This window comes from Ictidomys tridecemlineatus, chromosome 6 (genome assembly GCF_052094955.1).
Source record: "Ictidomys tridecemlineatus isolate mIctTri1 chromosome 6, mIctTri1.hap1, whole genome shotgun sequence".
In the NCBI taxonomy this organism is placed as follows: Eukaryota; Metazoa; Chordata; class Mammalia; order Rodentia; family Sciuridae; genus Ictidomys; species Ictidomys tridecemlineatus.
In genome coordinates this window covers 74,547,512-74,575,226 of record NC_135482.1, presented here as the reverse complement: position 1 = coordinate 74,575,226, position 27,715 = coordinate 74,547,512, and the positions used below count along the sequence as shown (strand labels likewise).

The 27,715-nt window shown below is 32.4% G+C and overlaps 1 protein-coding gene across 1 annotated transcript in view; it reads right to left on the bottom strand.

Annotated features, from left to right (window-relative positions):
• Cpne8 (copine 8) overlaps window positions 1-27,715 on the bottom strand; it is a 194,583-nt gene that overhangs the window by 35,935 nt on the left and 130,933 nt on the right. The window contains exons 11-14 of the mRNA XM_078014903.1: window positions 24,630-24,705; window positions 19,255-19,308; window positions 18,178-18,239; window positions 3,827-3,873 (exon numbers count right to left, since the gene is read on the bottom strand). Of these exons, the coding sequence (XP_077871029.1) occupies window positions 3,827-3,873; window positions 18,178-18,239; window positions 19,255-19,308; window positions 24,630-24,705 (239 nt within the window). The remainder of the gene's footprint in view (window positions 1-3,826; window positions 3,874-18,177; window positions 18,240-19,254; window positions 19,309-24,629; window positions 24,706-27,715) is intronic.

The following is a 27,715-nucleotide window of genomic DNA, read 5'->3' as shown; positions in this document are numbered from 1 at the left end:
ACACACGCACACACACAATGGAATATTACTCATCATTAAAAGAGAATAAAATCATGACAGTTGTGGTAAATGGATGGAGTTGGAGAATATCATGCTAAATGAAATAAGCCAATTTCCCCCCCAAACCAAAGGCTGATATGTGGATGCTGATCCATAATGGATGTGGGGGGAGCATGGGAGGAATGGAGAAACTTTAGATAGGGCAAAGGGGAGGGAGAGGAAGAGAGGGGTAATCGGAATAGAAAGGATGGTGGAATGAGGTGGACATCATTACCCTAAGTACATGTATGAAGACACAAATGGTGTGACTCTATTGTGTGTACAACCAGAGAAATAAAAAATTGAGCTCTATATATGTGCTATGAATTTAAATACATTCTGCTGTCATGTATAACAAATTAGAATAAATAAATAAATTGTAAAAAATTCTTATTATTCTTTCCCCCATTGAATTGTGTTGGTATCCTTGAAATCAGTTAACTTAAATGTGGGTTTTTATTTTTTAAAAAAATTTTTCATTATAGATATACAGGACAGTAGAGTGTATTTTGACATATTCTACATATATGGAGTATATCTTATTCTAATTAGGACTCTATTCTTGTGTTTTAAATTTTATTGATTTTATATCTATTTTTATGCCAGCATCATACGGTCTTAATCACTGTTGTTTTATAGTAAATTTTAGAAGTTGAAAATGTGAATCTACCTAGGTGGTCTTTTTTAAGTTTGCTTTGCCTTTTCTGGATCCCTTGTAATTCCTTTATAATTTTCAATATGAATTTTCCAATCCTCAAAGAAAAAAATGGCCGTTGGAATTTCAATAAATATTGAATTCAATCTGTCAATCATTTTGAGGAATACTTCGATATTCACAATATCAGGTCTTCTAATTCAGGAACATGGCTATATTTTTATTTATTCAAAATATTTAATTTCTTTTGACAATATTTTCAGAAATACTTTTCAGAGTATAAATTTGATGCTTATTTTATTCAGTGTATCACTAATCATACCATTTCTTTTGATGCTATTATAAATAAAACTGTCTTCCTTTTTTTGGTACCAGAAATTGAAACAAGGGACACTTAACCACTGAACCATACCCCCACCTCTTTGTTATTTCTTATGTTGAGACAGGGACTCTCTAAGTTGCTGAGGCTGGCTTTGAACTTGTGATCCTCCTGCTTCAACCTTTTGAGCCACTGGGATTACAGGCATGCACCACTGCACTTGGCTTGGAATTTTCTTCTTAATTTCATTTTATGATCATTTTAAGATCATTCCTTAGATGGGCATATTAAAAAATTGATATATATATATCAATTTAGAATTTTCCATATATAAGATCACTTTACCTGCAAATAGAGTTTCAGTTGTTCCTCACCATTCAGGATATTTTAAGTTTCTTTTTCTTGCCTAACTTTCACAGCCACAGCCTCCAGAACACTGTTGAATAGAAGCAGTGAGAGCAGATATCCTTGGGTTGCACTCAGGAGGAAAGCATTTAGCTTTTCACCAGGAAGTATAAGGTTGGTTTTGCGTTTGTCCAAGACTCCCTTCATAAGGTCAGAAAGTCCCTCTATAGTTCTAGTTTGTTGATTGTTGTTACCATGAAAATGTGTTGGGCTTTGTCAAATGGTTTTTCTCTATCAGTTGGGAGTTACATGGCTTTTGCATTCTATCAATAGAGTATATTACATTATTTGATTTTTTAATTTTAAAGGAATCTTGCAATGCTGGGATAAAAAGATATAATTATCTTTATATGTTGCTGGATTCAGTTTGTTAGTATTTTGTCGAGGATATTTACCTCTGTAACTAAAAGAAATACTGATCCTTAACGTCTAGCTTTGGCATTAAGGCAATAATAACTCATAGAATAAACTAGCGAAAATACCTTCTTTTTTTTTATGCAAGAGTTTGTGAAGAATTGGTATTAATTCTTTAAATATTTGATGGAGTTTACCAGTGAAGCTATTGGAGTGTCATGGCAGATAAACATTGAGGACAGATTTTTTTTTTTTAATTACTAATTCAATCTGTTGTTACAGGTCTATTCAGATTGTCTATTTCTTCTTAAATAAGAAGTTTGTGTATTAATTGACATTTATTCCCTTCTCTTAGTTGTGCTAAAATTTATCAGTTCAGAAAAAAGTAAGTTTTTTAAACCATTTGCCTTTATTACTTCTGTTTCATATTGTACTGAATGAGTAAAAATCACTAACTTGAAATCATAATACTAGAGAATAAACTCAATATACAGTGACAGGAGAACAGAATTACAGTTTGGTCTTCTCATCTGCAGTTGTACCTCTAGGACTAATCTTTTTATTAGTAAAAAGATTTTCTGGTTCTCAGTTTCCTCATTTGCATAAGAGAAGGGTGGATTAAGTGACCTCCTATGGTGCAGTTTTCCCTAAAAATTCTGTTATTTTGTGAAATACGAGTCAATTTAAGAGAAATATGAAGTAAAGATCTTACAATGTGAAAGCCATGGGCACAATAAATAATTTAAAAAAAAAAAGAAATAACCCTAAGGATGCTTCTCATTGATGATTGAAGAGTGTTTATGTAGCATGTTTACTGGGATATAAGTTGAAAAATATCATAAATAAAAAATGTATTTAGTACACGGAACCTGCTGAATATTATGGACTAGCAACTCAGCACACTCCAGAGAACCAGGCATTCATCCTCATGGTGGTGTGGCAGACTGGGAGTGGAGGTTGCCTAGCACCAGGAGGGGATACTGTTCCACATATCTTCAGCCCAAGAAAAGAGCAAAATGCAAAATTGAAAAGTGGTTTCTGCTAAATGTATATTGTTCCATACCTTTTTAGAGTTGAAAAAAAATGTAAGTCAAAACCTTGTAAGTTGGAGACCAACTGTAGACAAATAAAACTAGTTGCTACTTCTGGGAAAAGATAATGAATTTCATGATCTTGTGATATCTAACAATAAATTTCAAATGGTTGGTCTACTTGAAACAAAGTTGGTTCCAAATAAGATTAAAAGTATACTAATTTTCTTTCTTAAAATGTTTCATACATGAATTATGAATATTCAGACATGGACTATCATATGTCAGTCCCAGTTAATTAACTGGATATAAATATGTTAATATGAGTAATTCTTAAAAATAAATGAGTAAAAATTAACCAAGTTGTGCAAGGTACATGTACTGCTAAATTAGCTCTATATAGATTAGAACGCAAAAAATTACTACAAAAATGAGGATTATAATTAGACACACATCAGAATTATATTTATATATGGAAAAGAATAAAGGGTATATGAATGGGCCAGAGATAGACAATGAGATTAACGATTTCTAAAACTTGAATTCTTCTTAAATACATGTGAAACAAAAAGGACAATATTTCAACATTTAATAAATCTGTTATGCATCTTTGTGACATTTTTTTGTAGTCTTTTACATATCTTAACTTTTTGTAATGCTAACAATATAGGAAAAACTATGTGTTTTTTTTTGGTTTTGTTTTGTTTTGTTTTGTTTTTGTACTGGGATTGAACTCGACCACTGAGCTACATCCCCAGTTCTATTTTGTATTTTATTTAGAGACAGGGTCTCACTGAGTTGCTTTAGCTGAGGTTGGCTTTGAACTTGCGATCCTCCTGCCTCAGCCTCTCTAGCCACTGGGATTATAGGTGTGTGCCATTACACCCAGCTTATGTGATATTTTTTTAATTAAAAACCTCAGAAGTGTGTAAAGATAAAAATAAAATACCTCTCATAAGAATAAAAATGTATTTTTCACTTAATTGGTGATAGCTTTTATCAGGTTATAGTCTTAATACTCACCATTTGATGCTGTAAAATCAATAGCCACTGTGAAGTTGATTTGTGTTCTAGAATATAAATAAATGAGAATCATTAATAAGCAAATAAGTGCACAAAAGGAGTTTGTTTTCCATTTGTGTTATATTTTTTAGTGTGACTAAGCTTCTTAAATGTTACTTATATGCAAATATATTATAATATACAATGGATAGCATTAGATAGACAGTTTTACAATATAAAAACTTGATAAAAATAACATTGATAAAAATATATTCATATTACAATAAAAAAAATTAAAGTCCTAGGAATAAAAGTAACTTGTATTTTGGACCACAATAACTATGGGAGTAGTTCACAGTGAAGATGTCAAGTTGCAAATATTTTCCAGTTTCGAATGCCAGTATTTATTAGTAATTTATATTAAGATCAAGATTATTTTGTAGTCATTATACTACACCTTAAAGTATTACATTGCTAAAATCATTTCTAATGTCATTGCTTAAACTAATTTTCTTTCAGCAATTCTGAAAGTAGGATTCTCTTCTATTTTCTTTAGAAATCAAGAACTCCAGGTACAAATTCATCTCTAATTGCAGTATTCCTCTATGTGTATGTATGTATACTCATTCATCATAAATATGGAGATATTAATGAGATCTGTCATATATTTTAAAAATTATCAGCCCAGGTAATTAACAAAACTATTTTACTGAATTAGTCAGATTTTTGTGTTTTTTACTATGTTAGCTTTTTTTTTTTCTCATTTTGAAACCAAACAGGTGGCATTCACCTAAAAAATTTACTCAGGAATATTTATGGCTCCTTCTGTTAAGTAATTTCATCTCTTTCTTACCAAAGAAGACATCAAACACATAAATAATGATGATGATATGATTCTTGTAATAACTATAATCATAGTTATTATAACTATAACTATAATCATTATTTTTATAATCATAAAAATAATTCCTATTAAAAAGGAAATCATTTGAAAAGATGATACTTGGACTATTGTTTAGCTAAAATTACTTTTGACACATTGAACAACCAATGCAATGCTTCAAAGTTTGGAAATGTTGGATATATGATGATGATGATGGAATTTAAAAAATTATCTGGCTCAAGGTACCTTGTTCTCCTAGCAAAAAATATGATAATATTTCCTTCTTTCTCCAAAAATTCAGTGTAAAGACTTAAATACTATTCAGGGATTTAATCAAATTCATTCATTTTTTTCCCTAAACAATTGAAAAACCTTTTGTGGTTACATTTAACAAAAACTAATGTAGATTTCCTTTATATTCCCTTATATGATAATTTCTCTTCAAAGTGGAAGTCAGGTTTGTATTCTAACAATATAGACTAACATGGAACAAAACACTAACCAATATGAACCAAAATGCATACAAACTTTCAAAAAAAGAATACAGTGAGACTTTTGGGAGAACATTTCCAAAATCCTTTGAGGGCTTGAAAAGAATAGTCCTCATTGCTTGGCCATGCAACTTCTTATGAACAAGTGACCATAATTCAGGGTAGGATACTGTATCTTAGAAAGAGTATGGTTTTTGAATTGGAAAGGACAGGGATTAAGTCCCAGTAACTCAGTTAGGGACCTTAGCCAACTTTGAGGGCAGGTTCCTGGCACACAGTAATAAAAAGAAAACTGAAAGATAACTACATAAAATATTATATGCAAAATATATTTAAGTGCATAATATATATAATATATTTTATATGCACAATAATTTGATAAAGAATTATTGTCTTACTTTTACAGAATGAAAGTTTTTCTCATAAAACTTAGTATCTTCCCATGCCAATGGTAAAAACAAAATTATAAAATCCTGTAATATGTTTATGTATTTTATATATACATAAAATATATTTAATTTTCAAGATATACATATAAAAATAAACATAAATATACATATTTCATATATATACATATATATATAATGAATTTATTTTAAAATGATGAAAGATAAGAAAAGAAAGGGATAGAAAGAGAAAGGAAGGCAGGTGGGTAGTCAGGCCAGCCTAAGGAGTACCACTATGACCCAGGATGCTTTAATAGTAAATATAAAAGATTGATGCATTTAGCACTAAGGGTAAATAAGACCATTTGGTAATCAGAGAGTAAGAGAGATATTCAAGAAGTAAAGCATTATGCTTGATGCATATTTGGTGGCTCAATAATTACAAAGTTTGATTAATTATTTGTCTCATTATGCATGTCAGAAAGATTTTCTGCCCTTTATTGCTTTGAATCAGCAGCACTATTCAGATCAGAAGGGAAATGTGGCTCAAAACAGAAAGCTTCTCCTCATGGTAGTAATGTTCCCTTAGCCTACTATAATACCACTGAATTTTTTTCCTTTAAAAAACTAAAGCTCAGCAATTATTTATTAAGTATCTTCCAATTGGCAAGCAATTGGTGCTGAGATGAAATGAAATAAAACAAATGAAGCGCCATCTTTGATCTCACAGATTTTACAATTTCAACTTTCTATTCTTAAAAAACAATGACAAAAACATCCTGGCATTTTATCACTGATTGATTATCAATAGTATAACTAAAACTCAACTGCACATTTACTGTGAGAAACAGATTATTCATTTCCATGATTTCTGAGCATTTTCATTTCTACTACAATGTATATTTATCATATCAAATACCATATTCTATATTTAGAAAATATTAATTAATAAATGTTTTAAAGATGTTATCAATATGACAACTTTAGGCTGTAAGGCAGATTTCTCGAAAACAATGATTAATAATCTGTTATAAAAGCAAGCTCAAAAATACCACCAATAATCTTGTTATCCTTTTCATTCTCTAATATTGCTTGAAATCTAATGTTAGAGGAAAAAAAAATCAATCACTTGTCAAAGTAAAAAATCTGAATTCACACAGATGACTCCTGATAGAATATTCATAAAAACAATCACATATAAATCCTTGAAACATTTTGCTTAGGAAGTGTTACTTTAGCTGTCATTTTATGTTTTAGAAACAGAAAAAGAAATGCAAGGTTTCAAGAATCCAAGATAGGAGCACCATATCCTAGAATATAAAAAAAGTTATGCCTGCCAAATAGCACAAGCTAGTACCAACATCTCATGAGACTTCCCAATGCATGTGTCCTGGTACTGCAAAAATATATACTTGGAAAGTGTTCCTATTTTACTTTGCCACCTTTCCAAAAACTGTGAATGACAGAAAAATTAAATGTCAAGATGGAAAGAATTTACTAGTATAGCAAGACCCACAGAAAACAAGAATGTATACACACACATGCACACACACACACACATCAAAGAAAATTACACACACATACAGTACTATCATCTCAGAATTTTTTATAGCTATTATTATGAATTAATTATTATGAACTAACAGTTGTGATGGGGGTATATAGAAACGCTGTTTTCAATGATTTCCAATTTCAAATCCTGTTGTACACACTGCACATTATGAATCCTAAAGATGGACTTCCCCCATCCTTATTTAATTCTGACAAACAGATTCAGATTCACCAGCTCATGGAATCTAGAGCCCCCAAATACTGGGATGCCCACCCAACTCTAACATGCATATCAGGACTTTGCTTCTGCCTCGATTTGCCAACATGCAACCTAGTTTATACCTCAGTTCTGGGACCTGCTGTGGACTCCTAGGCCCCTTGCCTCGGGCACTGTTACCAGCCTGAGTGACCCTATCTCATCATGGGATGAACTTTATACCCTTTTTTGTCTTAACTTTTTCCTCTCTCTTAAAAGTAGTTGAAGTACTTTAATGACAGTACTGAGTTGCTAGATTCCAAACTTTCCTGCCTGTTCAAAATTGCTGCTTCCCCTGTTCATAAACTATTCCCAGGAATACTGTCCTCAACAATGAAAATTTGCCTAAATGAGGGCAGGTTTTAAGACACAAATGTGAATTTCAATATAAACACTTCCAGCTATTGGTAATGTGCCTTTCAGAAAGCTAATTAACCTCTTTTGCACCTCATTTGTAATAATAATAAAGAAAACTTCCTTGGATTGTTGTTGATGGGACAAGAAAAACAGTGTGCATAGAAGGCATTGAAAATTAATTAGTTATTGTATCTAATATTGATGCAAGTGTTTTAGGACCCAAATTCAGCATACTTCCTTGAATGTAGAATATATACTGCTTAACAAATTTCTGGGTCTACCAGAGTTACAGGTTATTGCCTCAAATCTGATCCTACCATGTCAGATTTTTTTTTTTTAATTTCACACCAGCTTCTAAAGTCCCAACCTGCCCAACCTAAGACTGCACCATGAATGATCCATCTTTTTAAAAGGTATCATCTGGATACCTATTCAAACAAAATCCTACTATATGAAGTAATTATGAGCTTCCACCTCCTGCTTATTTCCTTTCTATCCTTCCAAAAACTCTGGGTTTCAAAAGGATCATTGAAATATTAAAAGTAAGAACTAAAAAGAAACTTGAGGACAAGTGGTGTAATTCCTCAATAGTTTATGCTAGTTTTCTTGGTCCTTAGAGAATCTAGTTATCATAAATTAACAAAATGTTCTTTCTCCAGACTTTGGCGATGGATTGCAATATGTTCTAAAGTACAACTTCATAAGGAGGCTAGCTCATCTTCAAGAACTCCAACTCAAAAAGCTATGCAAGAACTACTAATCTTTTTTTTTCTAACCAATACTTAAAAAGGATCTCATAAGTATCATAATCAAAATAAGCAAAAAAAAAATCAAACCACAACATGTAACCACAATTAACATACACTATCCAGAATTCCATTGAAAATGAGCTGGGCGCTAGAGAGGAAATGGTACCTAGAAGAAAGACAGTAAGATGTCAATCATATAGACTAGAGCTTGAGCTCTAGGATCACAACTAGCCAGAGAGTTGTGTCTCTTTGAAAAATTAACAACTGTCTGCACGACTGTTTTGAGAAACAGGTAATGGCTTCTTTGAAGAAGTCCACTAAATATTAGAAATAAAACTCTTTAGTACCTGGCACACTACAAACACCCCTGCATGCTAGAGAATGAGGTCTTATGACATCTTCTCCTGGTTCATATGAATCACTGTTGGGTCAAAAGGGGCAAGGTCTCTTTACATTGTCATAAATTTATTTTTCATTAATCCTTCCTATAATTGTCAGTCAGTGGTTCAAGGGTGAAGCAGTAAAGCTCCCACCAATGCAGGAGTAAGAAATGCACTGTCTGCAGAGAAGTTAAAAGCAACCCATAATGCAATCTACTAAGGAGCAGTCTTCACTCAATATTAACAATTCTAAGCCATGTCAAGTACCCCACTACTACCTGCCTTTGGTAAGCCACTATTGTTTTATTATTTCTCCTGTCACCAACATTTCAATTGCCTACCAAAGTCAAACTATTTTAGAGGGCAAAGTCTACTGTCCATAATACAATAATTTAAATAAATAAAATTTTGTTCCTACATAAGTTCTTATATTTAAAAAAGTTCTGGGCTGGGGATGTGGCTCAAGTGGTAGCACGCTCGCCTGGCATGGGTGCGGCCCGGGTTCGATCCTCAGCACCACATACCAACAAAGATGCTGTGTCCGCCGAAAACTAAAAAATAAATATTAAAATTCTCTCTCTCTCTCTCTCTCTCTCTTTAAAAAAAAATAAAAAGTTCTATGTTTATAGCAGATATAATTAGCCCATCATTAGTATGAAAAGATGCAAAGGGTAGCTCTAGTATTAGTAATAGGTCTGCAAAATTCCATTGCTATTACAGCACTCAGCTCCTTTAGACTTGGCTTTGGTTGGCTAAATGTGCAGAGTAACCATGCAAAATTAACTATAAAACTGCATGCTACAAAATAAATTGTCAATATTTTGGCTACATTAGCACTATTTCCCTATGATGAAGCATGCATACAACTTTCTTTGACTTTGAATGGAATTCTCTGAAAGAGTTTTCTGTAAAATGCATCATAAAGCACATAACTGGATACCCAAGCTTTTCTAAGCATGCATTTTAATGTACAAAAAATTAGAATACAACATTAACCCAAACAATGTTTATGAGATTCTTCTTAATGTTTATAAGACTTTTTAATATTCATAGAAGTTTCTTTTATAAGTCCTAGTTTAAATGAGTTTAGTTGAGATATGATAATGTTCTCTGTGAATTTTTATAGAAAGCAGAATGGCTTTATTTTTATTAGATTTATCCCCGTTCAGCCTGCAGGATTTAGTTCTCTACTGATTTGATAAATGCAAAGCATTTGGGTGCCACAACAAGAAGCCCTATAAAAACAAAACAAAACAAAAAAATCACCACTAGACATGTATATTTAGTTTCCAAGTAAGAAATTGGATTAGGAAAAAATTTTATAGTGTTGCATGTTCGGGCAAAATGTGCTCCCTGAGGCAAAATATCCAATACAATACCATAAAATTTATTAAACTAAGGCAAACATTTTTATATCATTATTGTATTTGCTTTAAGTATTTTTAAAGAAAAAAATTCTTGTGGGGCTTGTTGATAAAAGCACTTACTGATATTCAACTTGCCTTTAAAATAAGCAATATCAAGAAACTCATTTCAGCCTTTAAAATGAGCTTATGATATGTAGGTAGCTTTTTTCCTTGTCCCCTAAGATATATTTTCACTTCTTTTAAATGGGTTATCCATTTGTCTATAATTGTGGATAAGGTTTAGATTCAGATGAAGACTTGGGGTAGGGTGAACAGGAATGTCTGAAGTGAGTGCCCATGAGTTATATCCTCCAACAATTTACACAAGAAAATTACTGATGTAGTAAATTTGAACATATTTTTTCTCTCAATATCTCTGATAATGAGGGCAATCACCACTAACAATGTTATGATGAACATTGCTGAGATATGGTGAAACTTTAAACACATTGACATTTTTCAAAAGAAATCAGTCGAGTGTTAACCATATAGCATTTAATCCTCAAAATTGTCTATAAGATAGGCATTATTATTTTTATTTCTATTTGTCACTGACAAAAGTGGGATCTAAGATTTGAACTGTGCAATTTAACTCAGATTCGTGGCCATTACATGCACTGTCTCAACTACAAGTAACACCTTTTTTGCGACTGTTTTGATTATTCGCCAAATAGTTACCCCTTATCAAAATTCCTTCCCGGAAATTGCCCACCCAGTATCATCCATTATGTTCCTTCATGCTCCCTTCTGTTAGGATGTACAGAAAGAAGCAGTTCATGATTCTAATCTGATCTTGCCTTTCCTCTAAGGAACTACTAACCAAGATATTAAGTACAGCTGAAATAATTTCTGTGGAGGCAAAAAAAAGGGGGGGGCATAGTTTTTCTTATCCTGGAAAACCTGGTCCATATGTTTTGTTTGGTGATGGTTGTATGGAGCAGAGACAGTGGAAGGTCACAAGCTGATAAGGTCTGAATTATCACACTCTGTTTAAAGTTCTATTTGTTCATGTTTTAATTACACTGAGAGATTTGGGCAGAAAAAGGTAGAAAGTCACGCTTAAAATGATCGTCTAATTAATCCATATTTATTCAATGGTTACCTTGAGTTCAGCCTTATAAAAATATTTAAAAATTATGCCTCTATGAAGAGACAAACATAAGAATGGACAATTAAAATGACACCTAGGGAGGCTAGCACCCACTGACTGTATGTGGGAAGGCTAGGTATTACTCACTTGGGGTGGTTAGATGAGTTTGGGAATCTTCCCAATATGATAGCCTGCAGAACTCCAATTTTCTAACACACTCAATATTCTGATAAAAACACAGACCAGGGTTTCAGGCTGACATGAAATTTCAGTAGCTTTCCAGGTTCTCAGTATGCAACAGCATTTGTGATCTCTTTCCCTGCCTTCATCTGCCAGTCTGAGAGACATGAAAACTTCATGGGTATGTGTTCTTGAGTCATTTTGGTAGAGTGCAGATTCAGAAAGACCTGGGAGGCACAGAGGATTGAAGGGCAAGCAAACAAACTGAAATTTAAGATTTTGCCCTTAGATTCTTAGAGTGAGAGCTGTTGGGAATATGCAGAATTGTATTCTGTATAGGCAAACAGACCCATTTCACAAATAATAATAGAATAATGATGATGTTACCCAACAAAGTATTTTAGAACAATATATGATTTGGAATGAATATGACATTGTCCTCACTAATGAAAATTTAAATTTTCAATGCCATGAATTAGGTTTTAGTAAATAAACATTTTTAGGAAACAAATACATCAGATGTTTAATATCTAAAATCATTTTAAATATATAAAGTGAAAAAAACCTCATGTATCTATGTCTATATATAGAGAGATAGATATAGATATCTATATATCTTATGTATATATCTATATATGATATAACTCAAAATAATGATTGCAAAGTCAGTAATTCAGGGGATACTAGCAGTTTTTGTTATTCTGAATTAGAACTCCCTTTAAATAGTATTCTATTTAGAAAATAAAACTTTTCAAGTCATAGAATGTATCCCATGATCCAGGAAAATCATGGTAGTGTTTAACCAAAAAACAAAGTCTAAAAATTAGGTTTTTATTTCAGAGAATATTTGCATAAAAACTGGATCTTGGCTAATTTAGAATGCATCTGTCTCGTCTCCTCACCTGATTCTATCACCCATCTACTGCAGCCAAACACAGTGTTTTAAAGGGGTTGAGACAATAAATGAAAAATAACAAGCTACAACCATATTGATTGCACAAATAATCAAGGGTATATTTTCATGTAAATATCTATATCAATTAAGACGACAGCAAGGCAAGACCAGAATGTCTGATACCAAGAATTGGGCCTAAAAGGAAGCTCCTTTGAAAGGGAAAGATACTAAAGGACTATGAAAATAATTTTGTTTCATATTTAAATGTGCTCATTCTTAACTCTGCATAACTTATACCTGAATTCTGAGAAAACAAATAACTTGATGTTTTTATAATTTTCTATTTAATTTTTTATGAGAACAAAAAAAGAGTTGAATTTTCAAAGTGAAATTTAAATATTTCTATGCATTTAATCCCAATTATGACTATCAGCAACACTGCTACAGTCCACATCATGGTGAATCTTGAGGACAAAGTAAATTCAGGAAAGCATCAACTAACTTTATTTTGGTTAGAGCAGAGTTAGCTAGAATAAGTACCAATTTAATTATTATTATCTAATTTTATATGATGATTACCCATCCTTTTGAAGACCTTAAGCTTTCTTCATAAATTAAGATTCAACATAGGCAGAACTCAACATTCTGTCAGATGAGAAAAGTGACCCTAAATGATGAGTGTGACCCTAAATTGATGCTTCCCAGATCTAGAAACAAAACAATCCTTTTACCCAGCTATCCCACTCCTGGGTCTATACCCAAAGGAATTATAATCAGCATACTATAGTAATGTAGCCACATCAATGTTTATAGAAGCTCAATCCACAAAAGCTAAACTGTGGAACCAACCTAGATGCCCTTCAATAGATGAATGGATAAAGAACTATAGTATAATTACACAATGGAATATTACTCAGCATTAAAAGAGAATATATTCATGACATTTGCAGGTAAATGGATGGAGTTGGAGGGTATCATGCTAAGCAAAGTAACCACAAAAAACCAAAGGCTGAATGTTCTCTCTGATCCATAATGGGGGGTGGGGGATGGAGGAACTTTGATGGGACAAAGAGGAGGGAGAAGCATGGGGGCAGGAAAGATGGTGGAATGAGATGGGACATTTTTACCCCAGGTATATGTACGACTGCACATATGGTGTGATGCTGCATCATGTACAACCAGAGAAATGTAAAGTTGGGCTGCAATTGTGTACAATGAACCAAATGCATTCTGCTGTCATATATACCTAATTAAAATTAATTAATTAAAAAAAATTTAAAAATCCATAAAAATATAGGAAACACTGATTTTAAAAATTCTGATTCATCCTTAAAGCCATACTGAATTGTGTAATTTCTACTAATTGCTTTTGAAATATCATACCTATTTTGAAATATAATAGGGCACCTCTTCCAAACAATTAATCTTGAGAATCCCACAAATCTTCAAATGTACTAATAAATATGACTCCAATATGCTATTTTGGTTTTTTGGTTGATCAAAGCCTGAAACACTTGCTTGTTTCATTGTTCCCCAGGTCCACAGAGGGCAAAAGGGAAGGTCAGATTGTTAGTTTTAGTCCCCAGATGCATGCTGAAGAGAACTGGCATCAAGACCAAGGCATGAACCATAGGGTGGTATTGCTGAAGCCTTGCTCATCTAAGGAAAGCAGCTCCAAGCTGCCCTCCTGTTGATGTCCTCAGTTGAAAATACTGAAGTCCTTTGTAATGGAACTGAGGAAAGAGATAGTGGAGAAAAAGAGGCTTGAAAGCTGTGTGTTCAAAGACACAACGGGTTTAACATGGGACTTGGTAAACAGATCAAATTTATCTATTAAAATCGGCAAAATAAAAAAGGAGAGATGCTATTTAGGAAGGGTAAGGATATGATAAACACTCAAAAACAGATGTTAGGAACATAAATTATTATAGACTTTTAGCAATAAAATTAAAATATGTAAAAACTATCAAATACATATACTATTTAGCCTACATTATTTCTAGGCAGTGACTCTAAAGACATGCTTAATGATGTGGCACAAAATGCTATGTACCTGGAATTTAAAGTACAGTCTTGTTTATAATTTAAAAAATTGGATACAATTAAAATATATGTCAGTAGGAAACTTTTAAACTAAATTATCTATAGCTATACAATTTGGATCTGTTAAAATAAGGTAGATATATAAGCAGTGGCCTGGTAATAAATATGCACAATATACTTAATGAACAAAACATACAATGCAGGAAACTGTGCATATCCCACTGTTTTAAAATACTGATAAGTGTTAGAAAATAAACAGGGAAGAATAAATATCAAGTCTCCAACAGTGATTATTGTTAGGGTGTATGATTATGGGGGAATTTTAATGTAACACTAAAGGTTTCTCACTTTACTTAACTTTCCTTTTTATCTTTTATCTTTACAGTGTGAAATAAAAAATATAGTATTTTAAAATTTGAAAGCCTTGATACCTGTGTCCTCCAATACCTTAATAAACATTAATAAGATATAATAGAACTAAAGCATTCTGTAGTTTTAGAAAAAATTATTATAAAGCATATTAAATATCACCGAGGTGTTAAAAAGTGTCAGACTATTTTTTTCCATTGCAAGAGACTGAACTGTCAGTTATGTCAGAAGACTTCTGTCATTCACAAAAGTCATTAGCCACTATTGATACTTTATTTTGACTAGTAGTAATTAGATGTCATCTATTAATTATACCAATACCAAAACATAAATGCAAGTAAATGATTTATTTATTGTAACTATTTTTGGAAAGAGAATATTATTGCTGGGCATGATGCCACCCACCAGTAATGCCAGAAACTCAGGAGCCTGAGGTAGGAGGATTATAAATTCAAGGCTGGCCTGAGCAACTCAGCAAGATACTGTCTCAAAATACAAAAGGACTGAGGGTGTTCTTCAGGGGTAAGTACCCTTGAGTTTAATCCCCAGTAACAACAAAAAAGAGAATATTACCAACATGAATATTGCTCATGAAAGAAAGGAAGAATGAGAAAGGGGAGAACAAAAGGTGAGAGGCCCATGGAAAACGGGAGAGCTTCCTTCAGGCACTTATCTCAGGGCCTAGCATGTGATAAGCGGTCAGCAAATGTGAGCTATCAGATATGCAAATTATACTGTACAGTAAGCTGACAGTTTAGATTAAGCCCCTGCAAAAAATATAAAAAATAATTCCAGGGAAGATAGAATAAATAAGAGAACCGTTGGCTAGTTGGAAGATCCAGCTGAATTAATCATTTTGGAACATCGGATTCACGTGAACCCCAGGAAAATGAAGTTTACATATATGAAATCATTTGCCTATTATGTAAAATGAGGAATGTCATAATAGAGTAGATCTGCTCACTAGATAACTAATAAAAATCAGAAGTTCTGTGCCCAGTTACTTATAACAAGGTCTTCAGAACAAACACACATAAGGTCACACAATAAAATAATTATTACTGCTGTTGATTTGGATTCCACTGTCAGAGAGATGATATATTTATAGCTCTTTGTTTTATTTTGGATACTACAGTGATGAATGATATGTAAATGTATAATTGTAACATCTTTAAAAGACATTATATACATTTATTAAACATACTTCCATAAACAATATTTTCCATGTTATTTTAAGAGACTTCTTTAAAAAAGTCAACCAGTTCACAGAAATAATTCATAAATTTTAAATACTTTTATTATAGAATCATTTTAATGTTTGTTTCATTATTATAGTTGTTAATTTCTTCCTTTGTCTAATTTATACTTTTAAATTTGTAATAAATATGTGTATCTATAAGAAAAGCACAGTATCTATAGGGTTCAGTGCAACCCTGGACATCTTGGAACATGTCTTGTAGATTCTACACAAACTAATATAAGTCTAGTTAGATTAATTATCTAGTGAAATTCAAGCTCTGTTTCTCCCAGGTCCATTTATAAATCAAAAATGGGTTCTTAGAGAGGACTCAGGGAGTCAGGATTGGAACCTAGCGTAGCAGAGTGGGTGGACCTATTAAGTTGAGGCTCCACAAGTATACTACCTCCTGGCACATTCACCAGTACAGGCAGTGCTGGAAGTAGGAAGTATGGAAACACAATGAACTGTGGAGGTCAGAAGCCAAAGAACACAGAACACTGTGTGAGTCTTTCAAGACCATTATTGTTGTATGTAGTGTGGAAACCCATTTGCTCTGATTAGCTATGAGGATTTTCAAAAGGAGAATATGAACAACCAATAAAAGTGACCTATTGGAAATAATTTAGGAAATATTTTTATTGATAGACTCACACCAAAATATTTCTAGATGTGTGCACTGCTGACATAAAACACTAGTATTTTTTTATACATACACACATACACACATATTTCAAAGATTCGCGAAGGAAAACAAGAAATAAATACCAAAAGGAATATAACATTTCAAAACTTCAAGTCATTATTTCAATATGCAAAATACAACCAGATATATGAAGCACTTTGTTTATAAAGAGCATGATAAAGTATATCTGTTGTCTTACTTTTTTTTCTTTACCATCTATTATCTATAGCTACTAATTAATTTATCTATAGAGGAATAAAATCTATAGTATCAAACTCAGCTTACTATCTTTCCATCTTCTAATGATGAAAAATATGCACAGATGTTGGAATACATAGGCAAACTTTTTTTTTTTTAATTTGGTACTTTAAACTTTATAGAAACCACCATCATAGATTCAGGGCACAGACTGGAAGATACCCACATACAGACCATAATTCCCATTTATGCAGGTACTGGTTTTTGCTTGGTTTCTTTTCTTAACAAAGAGTAAAAAGGAGCCAGCTCTCTGTTTTCTGGGTATTTGTCTTTGCTTCTTTGGTCCCTCATTCCCTTATTGTTTTCTTTGGCCCAATGACATTCTATCAATAAATAAGTCTTGCAAAAAAAATAATTGCTGACATAGTTAGGAAAAGGTTTACAGAAGTGATGTCTCTGGCTGTTATTCATCATGACTTTACTAAACAGTCAAATCTACATCACCAATTTTGTACATTATAAATATAAAATGAAAGCAAATAAGCATGTGAATATTTTGTATTGTGAAAAAAATGAAAGCTTTTTGAAAAAAAAATCTTTAGGAATACTCAGGTAACAACGACAAAAAAAAAAAAAAAACCCTAGGTTCAAAACGGAAGAAAATTATTTACCAGAAATTATGAGACATTACTAATGTGGGATCTATCTGAACTTACGAAAATTTAAAAATGGTTACAACAACTGTTTTTTTTTTCAAGGAAATGTATTCTTGCCTGGGAGCTAACAGAACAACTAAATGACTATTCATAATTATAATGCATGTCTGCATTATGATTTCATGACAAGGTACATTCTTTAATATTCTGAAGTTAGCATATGCATTTAAATAAAGCCCTCAAGCTGCTCTGCTATTCTAAAAGCAATAAAAAGTACAACAAAAAAGTCCTGTGTTAGGCAAGTAAAAATATTCTATGTAAGTGTACATAATCGTTTTATCTACAACTATTGATGGCATAGCAAATTATTTTTCTTGATTAGAGAAAAGTTACATTTTGTATCAGAAGTAATAGTTCTTGGGAATGTACATTTTTCTGTGTAGGTTTGAAACAAAAATATAGTAGGTCTGCATCAAAATGTACAAACTTGCCCCCATGCTTGGTGGTAGCACTTGCTACACACTGCTAAAACAATGAAATAATTTGAAAGAATGACTTACCCTCCCTTAATATAGTCAAGGAATGAAACTTCGGTTTCTACCAAGAAAGAAAGTAAAGTTACCTTAAAAAAGAGAGCGAGAGACAGAATTACCTGTTAGTACTAATTATAACCCCAAATGGACTTTTTTTCTAACTGTTAAAGAGAAAATAATATTTCCTAGCATTTCAAAAATCACTAAAGACATTATTCTTTATTAAAATCTGCTAGGACTGATTCTTCATACATTTTAAATTATCAGAAGAAAAGGGATAAAGATATTAAATTAACTTCTTCCTATGATCAGTTTACTTTCTTTGAAGAACAGCATGAAACTTATCCACAAGGACACTGTGTTATTTCCATTTTAGATAAAAGGAAAGATGAAAGGGTGTTGGAAAATGGTTAAAACCAAAAAAACTGGAATCAGTGAGCTATGCTACACCAGAAGAGATGTGTCTTTTTGTCATGGTTTCATAATAATTCCACCTAATATTTTAAGTGTCTTGGTTTATAAAAATCTTTGAAAGGAAACTTGAAGAAAACAGATTTTGCTTCTTTGAGAGTCGATCAATCTTAGAAAAGAATCTTTAGGACATTTTTTTTTTCTCAAAATAGGAGGACATTGGATTTTCACAATTTTCAGATACTTTCATCTTTGCCCACTCCTAGGCTGAGTTACAAGGGCATTCCAAAGAGAATGTACTACAAATGAACACCTTCATAACCCATAAAATGAATCCTAATAGGTAAGGGTAGCCTATAAAAAAGACTATTTCTTACAACCAATTAAAATTTTTCAGGTCTGCCTGATTCTCCAGTCTGATTCCACTGGTCAAAGAGTTCAGAAGAAACTTCAGCTTCCCTCTGGGACCTTACTAACTCCAAGAAAGGAGGCAGGAAACCAAGTCACTAACTTTCATGAGGAATTATCCATTACAGTCACTCCAACAAGAAAGTAAATTTTTTGCTGTAGTCCTTCATATTAAAATCAGAGGTAAAACAAGTTTAGTGCTTTAGTTGCCTTTATTCTGATTAAAAACATCATATATAATTCATTAATTTGAATCCTTAATGAATAACATAAAATTTGACTTACCGTTCCAGAATTAATGTATTTTTTCTTTTTTCCTTTCTTTTTGGGATTCACCACCTTAAAAAGCAATTAAACAATTAAAATGTTAGATTTTATGCTCAAATTTTTTAAAAATATGGAGTTGATCATGTTGCTTCACTTCCTGTCCAGGTTTTCATTTAGAAGTACCTTCAGGAGGGTTCCTAGATAGTTATTTGGTGAAAATGTCTTGGCAAAAGTTACTAGGATCATCTTTTAAAACACAATCTTTGTTGGTAATATTCTTCTCAATCACATTTTATGTATTGATTACCTATAACCATCTGAATCTTCCACATTTGAAAGAGACTTTTAATATTTAAGGTCCTAAAAATGTTGATTGCTTTGTAGAAAAATCATAGATTGCTAAAAAAAAAGTCTATTGGAGAGGCATAATTTTTACATCCTAGATTAAATACACTAACATAGAAATCAGGCAAAGCATAAATATTTAAGGAAACTATCGACCTAACTATTGTTTTATAGCACTAGAAATTTCTACCAGATACCATGATTGGAACATAATAATTAGTAAGGGTCTGGTTTAACAACATAAGGTTGAATTTTTTATTAATAGTTCAATGGGGAAAATATTGCATTCCTGTACCCCACAAGACACTAGGGAATATAAAAATGAGGAGGACCTGTCAATCAAATAGGGGAACTTAAATATGTAAATGCCCTAAGAGAGGATCCTTCGGTTTTTCTCAGTCCAAAATATGGAGAAAGCCTTTGATGGGGAAAGAAAGATCAAAGATTTTATGAATAAATATTATTTGAACTAGTATATATTTAAATAGGGCTCTAATAGAAAACAAATTGACAAATACAATGTTAAAAAGAGGAAAAAGAGGGTATATACAAAGAGATTAAAAGGTGAGCAGAAGCCACATTAAAATCCTCAGTATAAAACTAGAGAGTTTGAGTATTATTCAATTAATATTTAAATGGGAGAATGATATAACTGATCCTCAGTATAGAGTTCTAAGAACAGAAAGTGGAGGCAACAGTTAGGGCCCTATAAATCATCTACCCAAGAAGTAATGTTGCATTAAATAAGTTAGTACCATTGAGAATAGTTCACAGGAAAAATCTGGGACATAGAATAAGCTGGATTTAGTAGGTATAGGTAGAAATCACAAAATATAAATTGACTCATCCATTCATTCAATGTATTATTTTCAATATTTGCAGAACCCTTACCAAGCATATTTCACATGCAAAAAACCATACAATGATTAAGATATAGGACACCATCAGCAAAATGACACATTTTTCAGATTAAGTAAATGTCTTGAGAGTAACAGCATTAACTATGTAGAAGGTTATTTCAGTGGTAGAAGGGTCAGGTTTGACCTTGAAGTTTGAGGAATTTCTCAAAATTGTTTGAGGAGAATAGTACTAAAAAATACAGGATAAACCATGGAATAACATGAAATCAATCAAAAGATAAGAAATAAATTTGATGATTTAATTTTTTGAAAATTTGTGTGTTGGCATTTTGTGATCCAAAATCAACCATCTAGCATTAGGATTTTTCCTGCATCTTTGGACTGAATTTTCAGTAAAATTTCAAAAGTATTTAAAAAAAATCATACTAATCTCTTTGGCTTCCAAGATATCATTAACTAGAGTCCAGAGGAATTATCTTAGATTATAAAATTTTGTGATCAGTTTACATGAGAATTTGTCATTTAGTCCCATAGGACAATTTCAACTACCAAAAATAAAGTACCTTCTGTAATAGCGATAACAATGTTAGCTATATAAAATGTAAATATAATAGCATTATTATTTTTAACATAAAAAATGGACTAGGGAAACACTTTTAGAATGGTGAAATAAGAATCTCAGAAAATATTCTCCTCCATAAAGGCAAATGTGAACACTAGGAAAAAAATGTCAAAATCACCCCCCACCCCCCCAAGAATCTGAAAAAACTCAAAAGCATGCACCAATCTTAGGGGTCAATCATTTAAGGAAAAAAAGGCTGAGTCTCACTTTGTGGCATTTTAACTTTTCCTATTCCAATCTCATTTGCCTTAACTCCGTGGTACTGAAAATAAGCCAACCTTGCAACCATAGTAGCTGTGTAAATACAAGTCTAAAAGCCACTGAAGGGGAGAGAATGGGTATGGAGTTCACTAAAAAGTATCATTTTCAGAGAACTGTCATTAACTGACTTATTCAAAAGCTCCTGGAAAAGACCCAATTAATGGAGATTGGACTAGTCTTCACCCCACTTGAAATTTGACCAATAGGAAAAGCCCTGTCTTCTGAGCACTTACTGGAAATAGTCAGAGGCAACTGTGTAACAGCAAGTCCACCAGAGGGGATGAAACAAGTTTGGGCAAATAAAAGCCTGATGCAAAAATCAAAAAGAAGATCTGGGAAATGAATGAGATGTTTATAGAGGGTTTTAAAAGCTCTAGTGTACTGCTGGGGATTGAAAAGACCATGTGCTTATGGAGGGGTACGCATATGCCTAGGAAGGAACTCAGGAAGCCCCAGTCCCTAAGCTCTGGCTGACCTTTCAAGTCCTTACCCAAAGAGCATATGAAAGCTAAGGCAGTGTTGTATACCACCGGAGCACATAAGGAGCAGCCAATGCACACAAATTCTAGTCTGGGAAATGTGGGTGTTATGCTTTGAATATATTCCTTCTAAAATTCAGGTTTTGCCAAAGTGTTAGTATTAATCAGTGAGGTCTTTAAGAGATGATCAGGCCATAAGAGCTACTCCTTTGTGAATGGAATTAGATGCCCTTATACAGGGATATGACAGAGAGAGCTGTTTGTTTTCTTTCTACTTTCCACCATGCTGAAGATACAAAGAGAAAGCTCTCAACAGATGCTGGCACCTGTTTCCCCAACTGTGAAAGTTAAATTTCTGTTCTTTTTTAAATTTAATTAGGCTTTTTGGACAGAGACAGTTGTTGAAGCTAACATGAGAAAAAATAATTTTCAGGTGTTCTTTTGTAGTAGCATAAAATAGACAGGAACCTGATTTGACCTGTAGTGTTACTACAATGTATTATTTAAGATTTCTGGCATTCAACAACAAATAAGACATCCAAAGAAATAGGAACTTATATACCACATAGGAAAAAACATGTCAATATAAATTGTCTTGGTACTCTCAAATAAAGCATTTAGTAAATAGTCTTTAAATCAGCTAATATGCATGTATTTGAAGAACTAAGAAATTGAAGAATTGAAGTATGAAACAATGTCTCACCTAAGAAAACAGGTAAACTGAGATTTTAACACAGTACCAAAAAGAAATTCTCAACTAAAAAATAATGACAAATTCACTAGAAGGGTTCAATAAAATATTTGAGATGGAAGAGAAAGTAATCAGTGACCTCAAAAGTTGGTCAATTGAGATTTTTGAATTTGAGAAACAGGGAAAAAAAATAAACAGTCTAAGAGACCTATGAGACACCATCAAGAAAACCAACATATACATGCTGAAATACCAAAAAGAGAGCAGAGAAAGAAAAGGGCAGAAAGAATACTAGAAGAAATAATGGCTAAAAATTGTCTTGGTTGCCTCCAAGAAAAGGGGTACAGAAAGTGAAGTGTCTAATATATTATTTCAAGGTTGTCCAAAGAAATCCTAAAACTAGTTGTTTGTAATACACATTGGCTCCCCTCTTCAAGTTCTTTCAGACTCATGTCTTGTACTGATGTTATACAAAGTAAGACAACATTTGTATTTGAAGTGAAGGCCCCAAGTTCTTACAGGGTATTTAATTAAAACACACACACACACACACACACACACACACACACACACACACACACACACTATTAGCCATTTTTGCCATTTCCTCAGATGTGGTACCAGTCTTCTCCTTTAGCAAGCTCTGTTGAACAAGAGAAAGTGGGGCCTGGGGCTGGGGTTGTGGCTCAGTGGTAGAGCACTTGCCTAGCACATGCGAGGACCTGAGTTCAATCCTCAGCACCACAAATAAATAAATAAAATAAAGGTATTGTGCCCAACTACAACTAAAAAAAATAAATAAATATTAAAAAGAAAGAAAGAAAGTGAGGTCTAGCTGCAACCAAAAATGAGAAGTTTATTGATCTCTTCAGGACCACATGGGGACTAGCCAGAACCGGTATGGAGGTACGTTCCTCCTCAGCCCTGAAGCTGGGCAGGGAGAACAGGCACTTGCTTACTCACACACTGTCATATCACTGTCATTGCCAGTTTAGGGTCAATATTCTTTTCTTGTAAGACCCAGGTAGAAGAGATTGATTTATTTCTTCATCTTTGTTTTTTTTACTAAAAAGCTTTTTTGAGCTGAATCTGGCCCTTCTGTAGTAACCATATAGTTAGTTCATTAAGTATATTTCTCTTTTGAGCATATATAAAATTATACAAAACATACTTTAATTGTTTGCCTCTCCAATTATACACTGAAATTTTTGTTCACAGAGCAAGGAGTATAGACACCACTTAATAAAATGTCTTTTTATAATTAAATAAACAAATGAATAAGTGATGTATGAATGAAATACAACTATTTTAGCCCAGGAAAAAGGTCTTAATTTTAGGATATTCTGCTACTATAAAAAAAGGTAAATTTTAGTGTCAACGTAGTAGGGAGGATACCTGTCATTGGTTAAATATTGAGATATTTTCTTTTTCTATCCATATACATTTAAAAAAACCCATCTATCCACAGACATTAAATTTGAAAATTGAACAACAATAACACAACTAAAAGATGAACAGTATTAAAACATTCCATATGCTCAATACAAATCTGATGATTAACTGGCAAGGAACTTTAAAACAGAAATAACTACTGTGTGTTTACTTTAATAACTTGGATTTTTGGAATGACTACATATTCCCTATCATTCTTTCAGTCTCCACCTAAACAACAGGGAAGGTGCTCAGATCATAGTTTTTCTTATAATACCATGCTGACACTAGTAAAATGCATTTTTTTTATTAGGATACGAGTGAAGACATCAGTATTAAAACAAAATGCAGAGGCTTAAGCTTAAGGAAAAATGAACCTATATCCATATTGATTTTTGTTAGGTAAGAAAGAGATTTATAAGCAAGAATTAAAAATCTCTCAAAACAGACTTAAATGATATCACTTGGCTTGAAGAGAAGTAACATCATTTGATCTGAGAAATAAGACAGCTCAATAATTCACATATATACAATATCATAAAGATATATATATACATATAAACCTTTAAACTCATATATACATTTACATGTATGTGTGTGTAAAGTTAGTTAACTCTTGCAATTACTCTTCGAGAATTCCATACTTTTAAAGCACAAATTTACTTATTGTAGAAGAAACAGTAGTAAAACAAAGTGTCTCTTACCTCATATACGTTGAATTGTGATTGCCCTCTTGAAAGTTCCCTATAGCTCGTTGTAAATTCTCCAATGAAATCATGACTAAAATTAAGAAGAAAAAATATATAGTATTAACTTCATACATTTGTGAATTACATTGTAAAGTCTTTTAGAAAGGTATAATTTAATCAATAAGAAAAAAGCTTGTTATTTTTATGAATGTAAAATATTTTAAGAAACTGACAACTTCATTATTCAACAGTCCAAAATTTTATATATTCAACAATTACATTTTATTAATATTCAAATATTTAGTTTATACACAAAATCATCTAAAATAAGTATTTCTGTTTCAATAGCTCATATCTCAAAAACATACCATATCAATGTTATCCAATTAATTATTTTACTAAGTTTGAAACATAGTAGTGAGAAATTAATGTAAGTGCTGGCATTCAGTAGAATGGAGAAGCATAACAGGAAAAAGATGAGATTGTTGGAGCTAAAGTAGTATAACAAACATGATGGACGTCACAGTAGCTATTTGTATCATAGAACTTAAGCTTGACCCATTCATTTTCCAAGCACAAGCTGTTCATTGACATATGAAGGGACTGTCCTGCAAAACCTCCTGTGTTAATGTTTCACTGTGATCACTTGGAAGCCAAGGACCTTCAGTAGATCTGACGATGACCAGTAACAGCAACTAACAAGTTGTATTTATGTAACCAAAATACAATGTCTAAAGGTTTGGGAAAAAATTAGGTGCTATTAATTTTAACAGAGTTTTTGCCATAAGAAATTGAGGTATGGCTTATTTTAATACCTAGTCTCCCAGTTCTGCATTATCTGAAAGATTTTAGGCATGCATCAAAGTACTTTACAAGGGGCATTCCTCTTTAAACTAGCATCACCTTGACTTCTTCTGATTTAAAATTCAGAAGCAGATTTACACACATGAAAATGTTAGAGGAAGAGAGAGGGAGAGAAAGAAAGGGGTCTGAAGACAAATATTTATATTTATAGTGATAAACCCAAACCACTAGAATTCACTCTTGCAAGTTAGGGATAATTACAGAACAGTATTTTAGTGTTACACAGTCCTCTAGTGTTAGTAAATTTCCTGGGAAATCCGACAATGTGGATTTAAGCAGCATAAATGAAATGATTCTTTTTTGACCTTCATCAGCATAAGCTCACACTCACGGTTTCTTTCACTAAAACCATAAAACTCTTTTTGAGTTATGGAGGTTCTATTTAGAACCCATCCTTCCTATTGCTATGCAAGTTTCAGATGTCTTCAGTAACCACTGAGATAAATGTTCTATTGAAGCACTTCAAACACAACACTTTGATGTTGATAGGTGTGAAAAAGTCTTATATAACCAGAACTCACCACAGCAGTCGTGGGAACCTAATACAGAAACCATAAAAATGTCTGGATCATTTAAGCCCGGAGGGTAGTTTTCTGATTGTACTAATCTATTCTGTGGTTGGTTAATTGTCCCAATGTTCAGCTTTTAATTGTTAACATTAAATTCCTACCACTAGGTACTCATCCTAAACTTGTTAGACAGAAGCCATATTTACTGGTCTCACATAAATGCAATTATGCTATCATTTCTATGACATGTAATCTGTCCACCTGGGTACAGGCAATCTAACAGTTACAAATGTGGGAATGCCCAAACTGCCCTTTGATATGCCCATGTTAAAGTCATGGAACTTTCTAAGAAGTAGATCTTTGACATTTGGTTCTATTTTGTTCCTATTAAACTTGTTACTCTTCATGGAGTTCTGAATAACAGGGTACAATCTATTGGGTCTCAATGCTAGAAAACTGTGCTTCCGTATTGTTGATGTGGGTTTTCTGTTCTGAAAGACCCTTGTTCATGAAATGTAGAGTTTTCTCCTCTGTGTTACTTGCTAGAGAGCTTAGAGTCAAACTTGTGGTCTATCTCCAACACATTATGTCTTTATAATATGATATCTTCTGCAGACTTTTCAGATTTCTTACCCTTTTAACCTCTTTGCTTCAGTATCTTTACATATTTTATCTTATTATATATTTCTATAAGCGGCCATGGATCCTTTTCATAATTAAATAGGGCATAAATAAATGAAAAAAATAAAAAAAATATTAGTCCTCCATTCTGAATCTTGTTCAAGATGATTATTTTGAATAAAAATACTGAATTTGCATGTAATACAAATACAATGCTATCCTTGCATTATAGAAGAGAAAGTCTGTTAAGTGAGTTCCAAATCCTATTTTAGCCTCTAAGACAGCATTTTTAGGAGACAAAGAAAATATAGCATTAGATCTATTCTGCATTCACAGAAATGAATAAAAAGTGAAGACTTGCAAAAGGTCACAAAAATCAGGCAGTAAATGGAGGTAGCAATACAGCAACCGACCCCAGAAATAAGGGGCATTGTCTCATGAATAAATCTGAAGAATAAAATCTGGGCAGATAATTGGTAGATTCTCAGGTTAATTTTGTTATAAACCTCTTTGAATACATGGATATTTTTATAATTTCCATCCTTTTTTAACCTGTCCTACTTCAAATATTGTATATTAAATCATAGGCAAGTAGTTTAAAGAGAATATTAAAGGTGGTTTTACTGATTTATTCTCATAGTTATCTTGATCCTTATCAATGGTTCCTAGATTCTACTAAGATTAAAAGAAAGAAAATGAATTCATTTGAACACTTTTATCTGTTCATGATGTTCAATACTATATAATATTGAAACGTTTCTTATTACACTAAGAAATAGCTTGAGAAGAACTCTGACAATAAATCACAACCAACAATTTCCTTGTGATTCAATAATACTATTTTGCTATTTCCTGTTAATTTAATTGTAACTCAAATAGTTATTTTATATTATGAATCTCAAGCTCTCTGATGGCATTTACAAAATAAAGTTTGGTCTAGATCCATTTACCTGGTTTGTGTCTTTATATATCTATTTCTTTCATAGTTTTTATATGTGTAAATACTATGTAAGGTCTAAGGGAATACATTAAAGAGATATTTAGAGCAAAGTGATTATGACCATAGCTACTAATTTGGCTCTACAAAGCCTCTAGTAAAGAGATTAA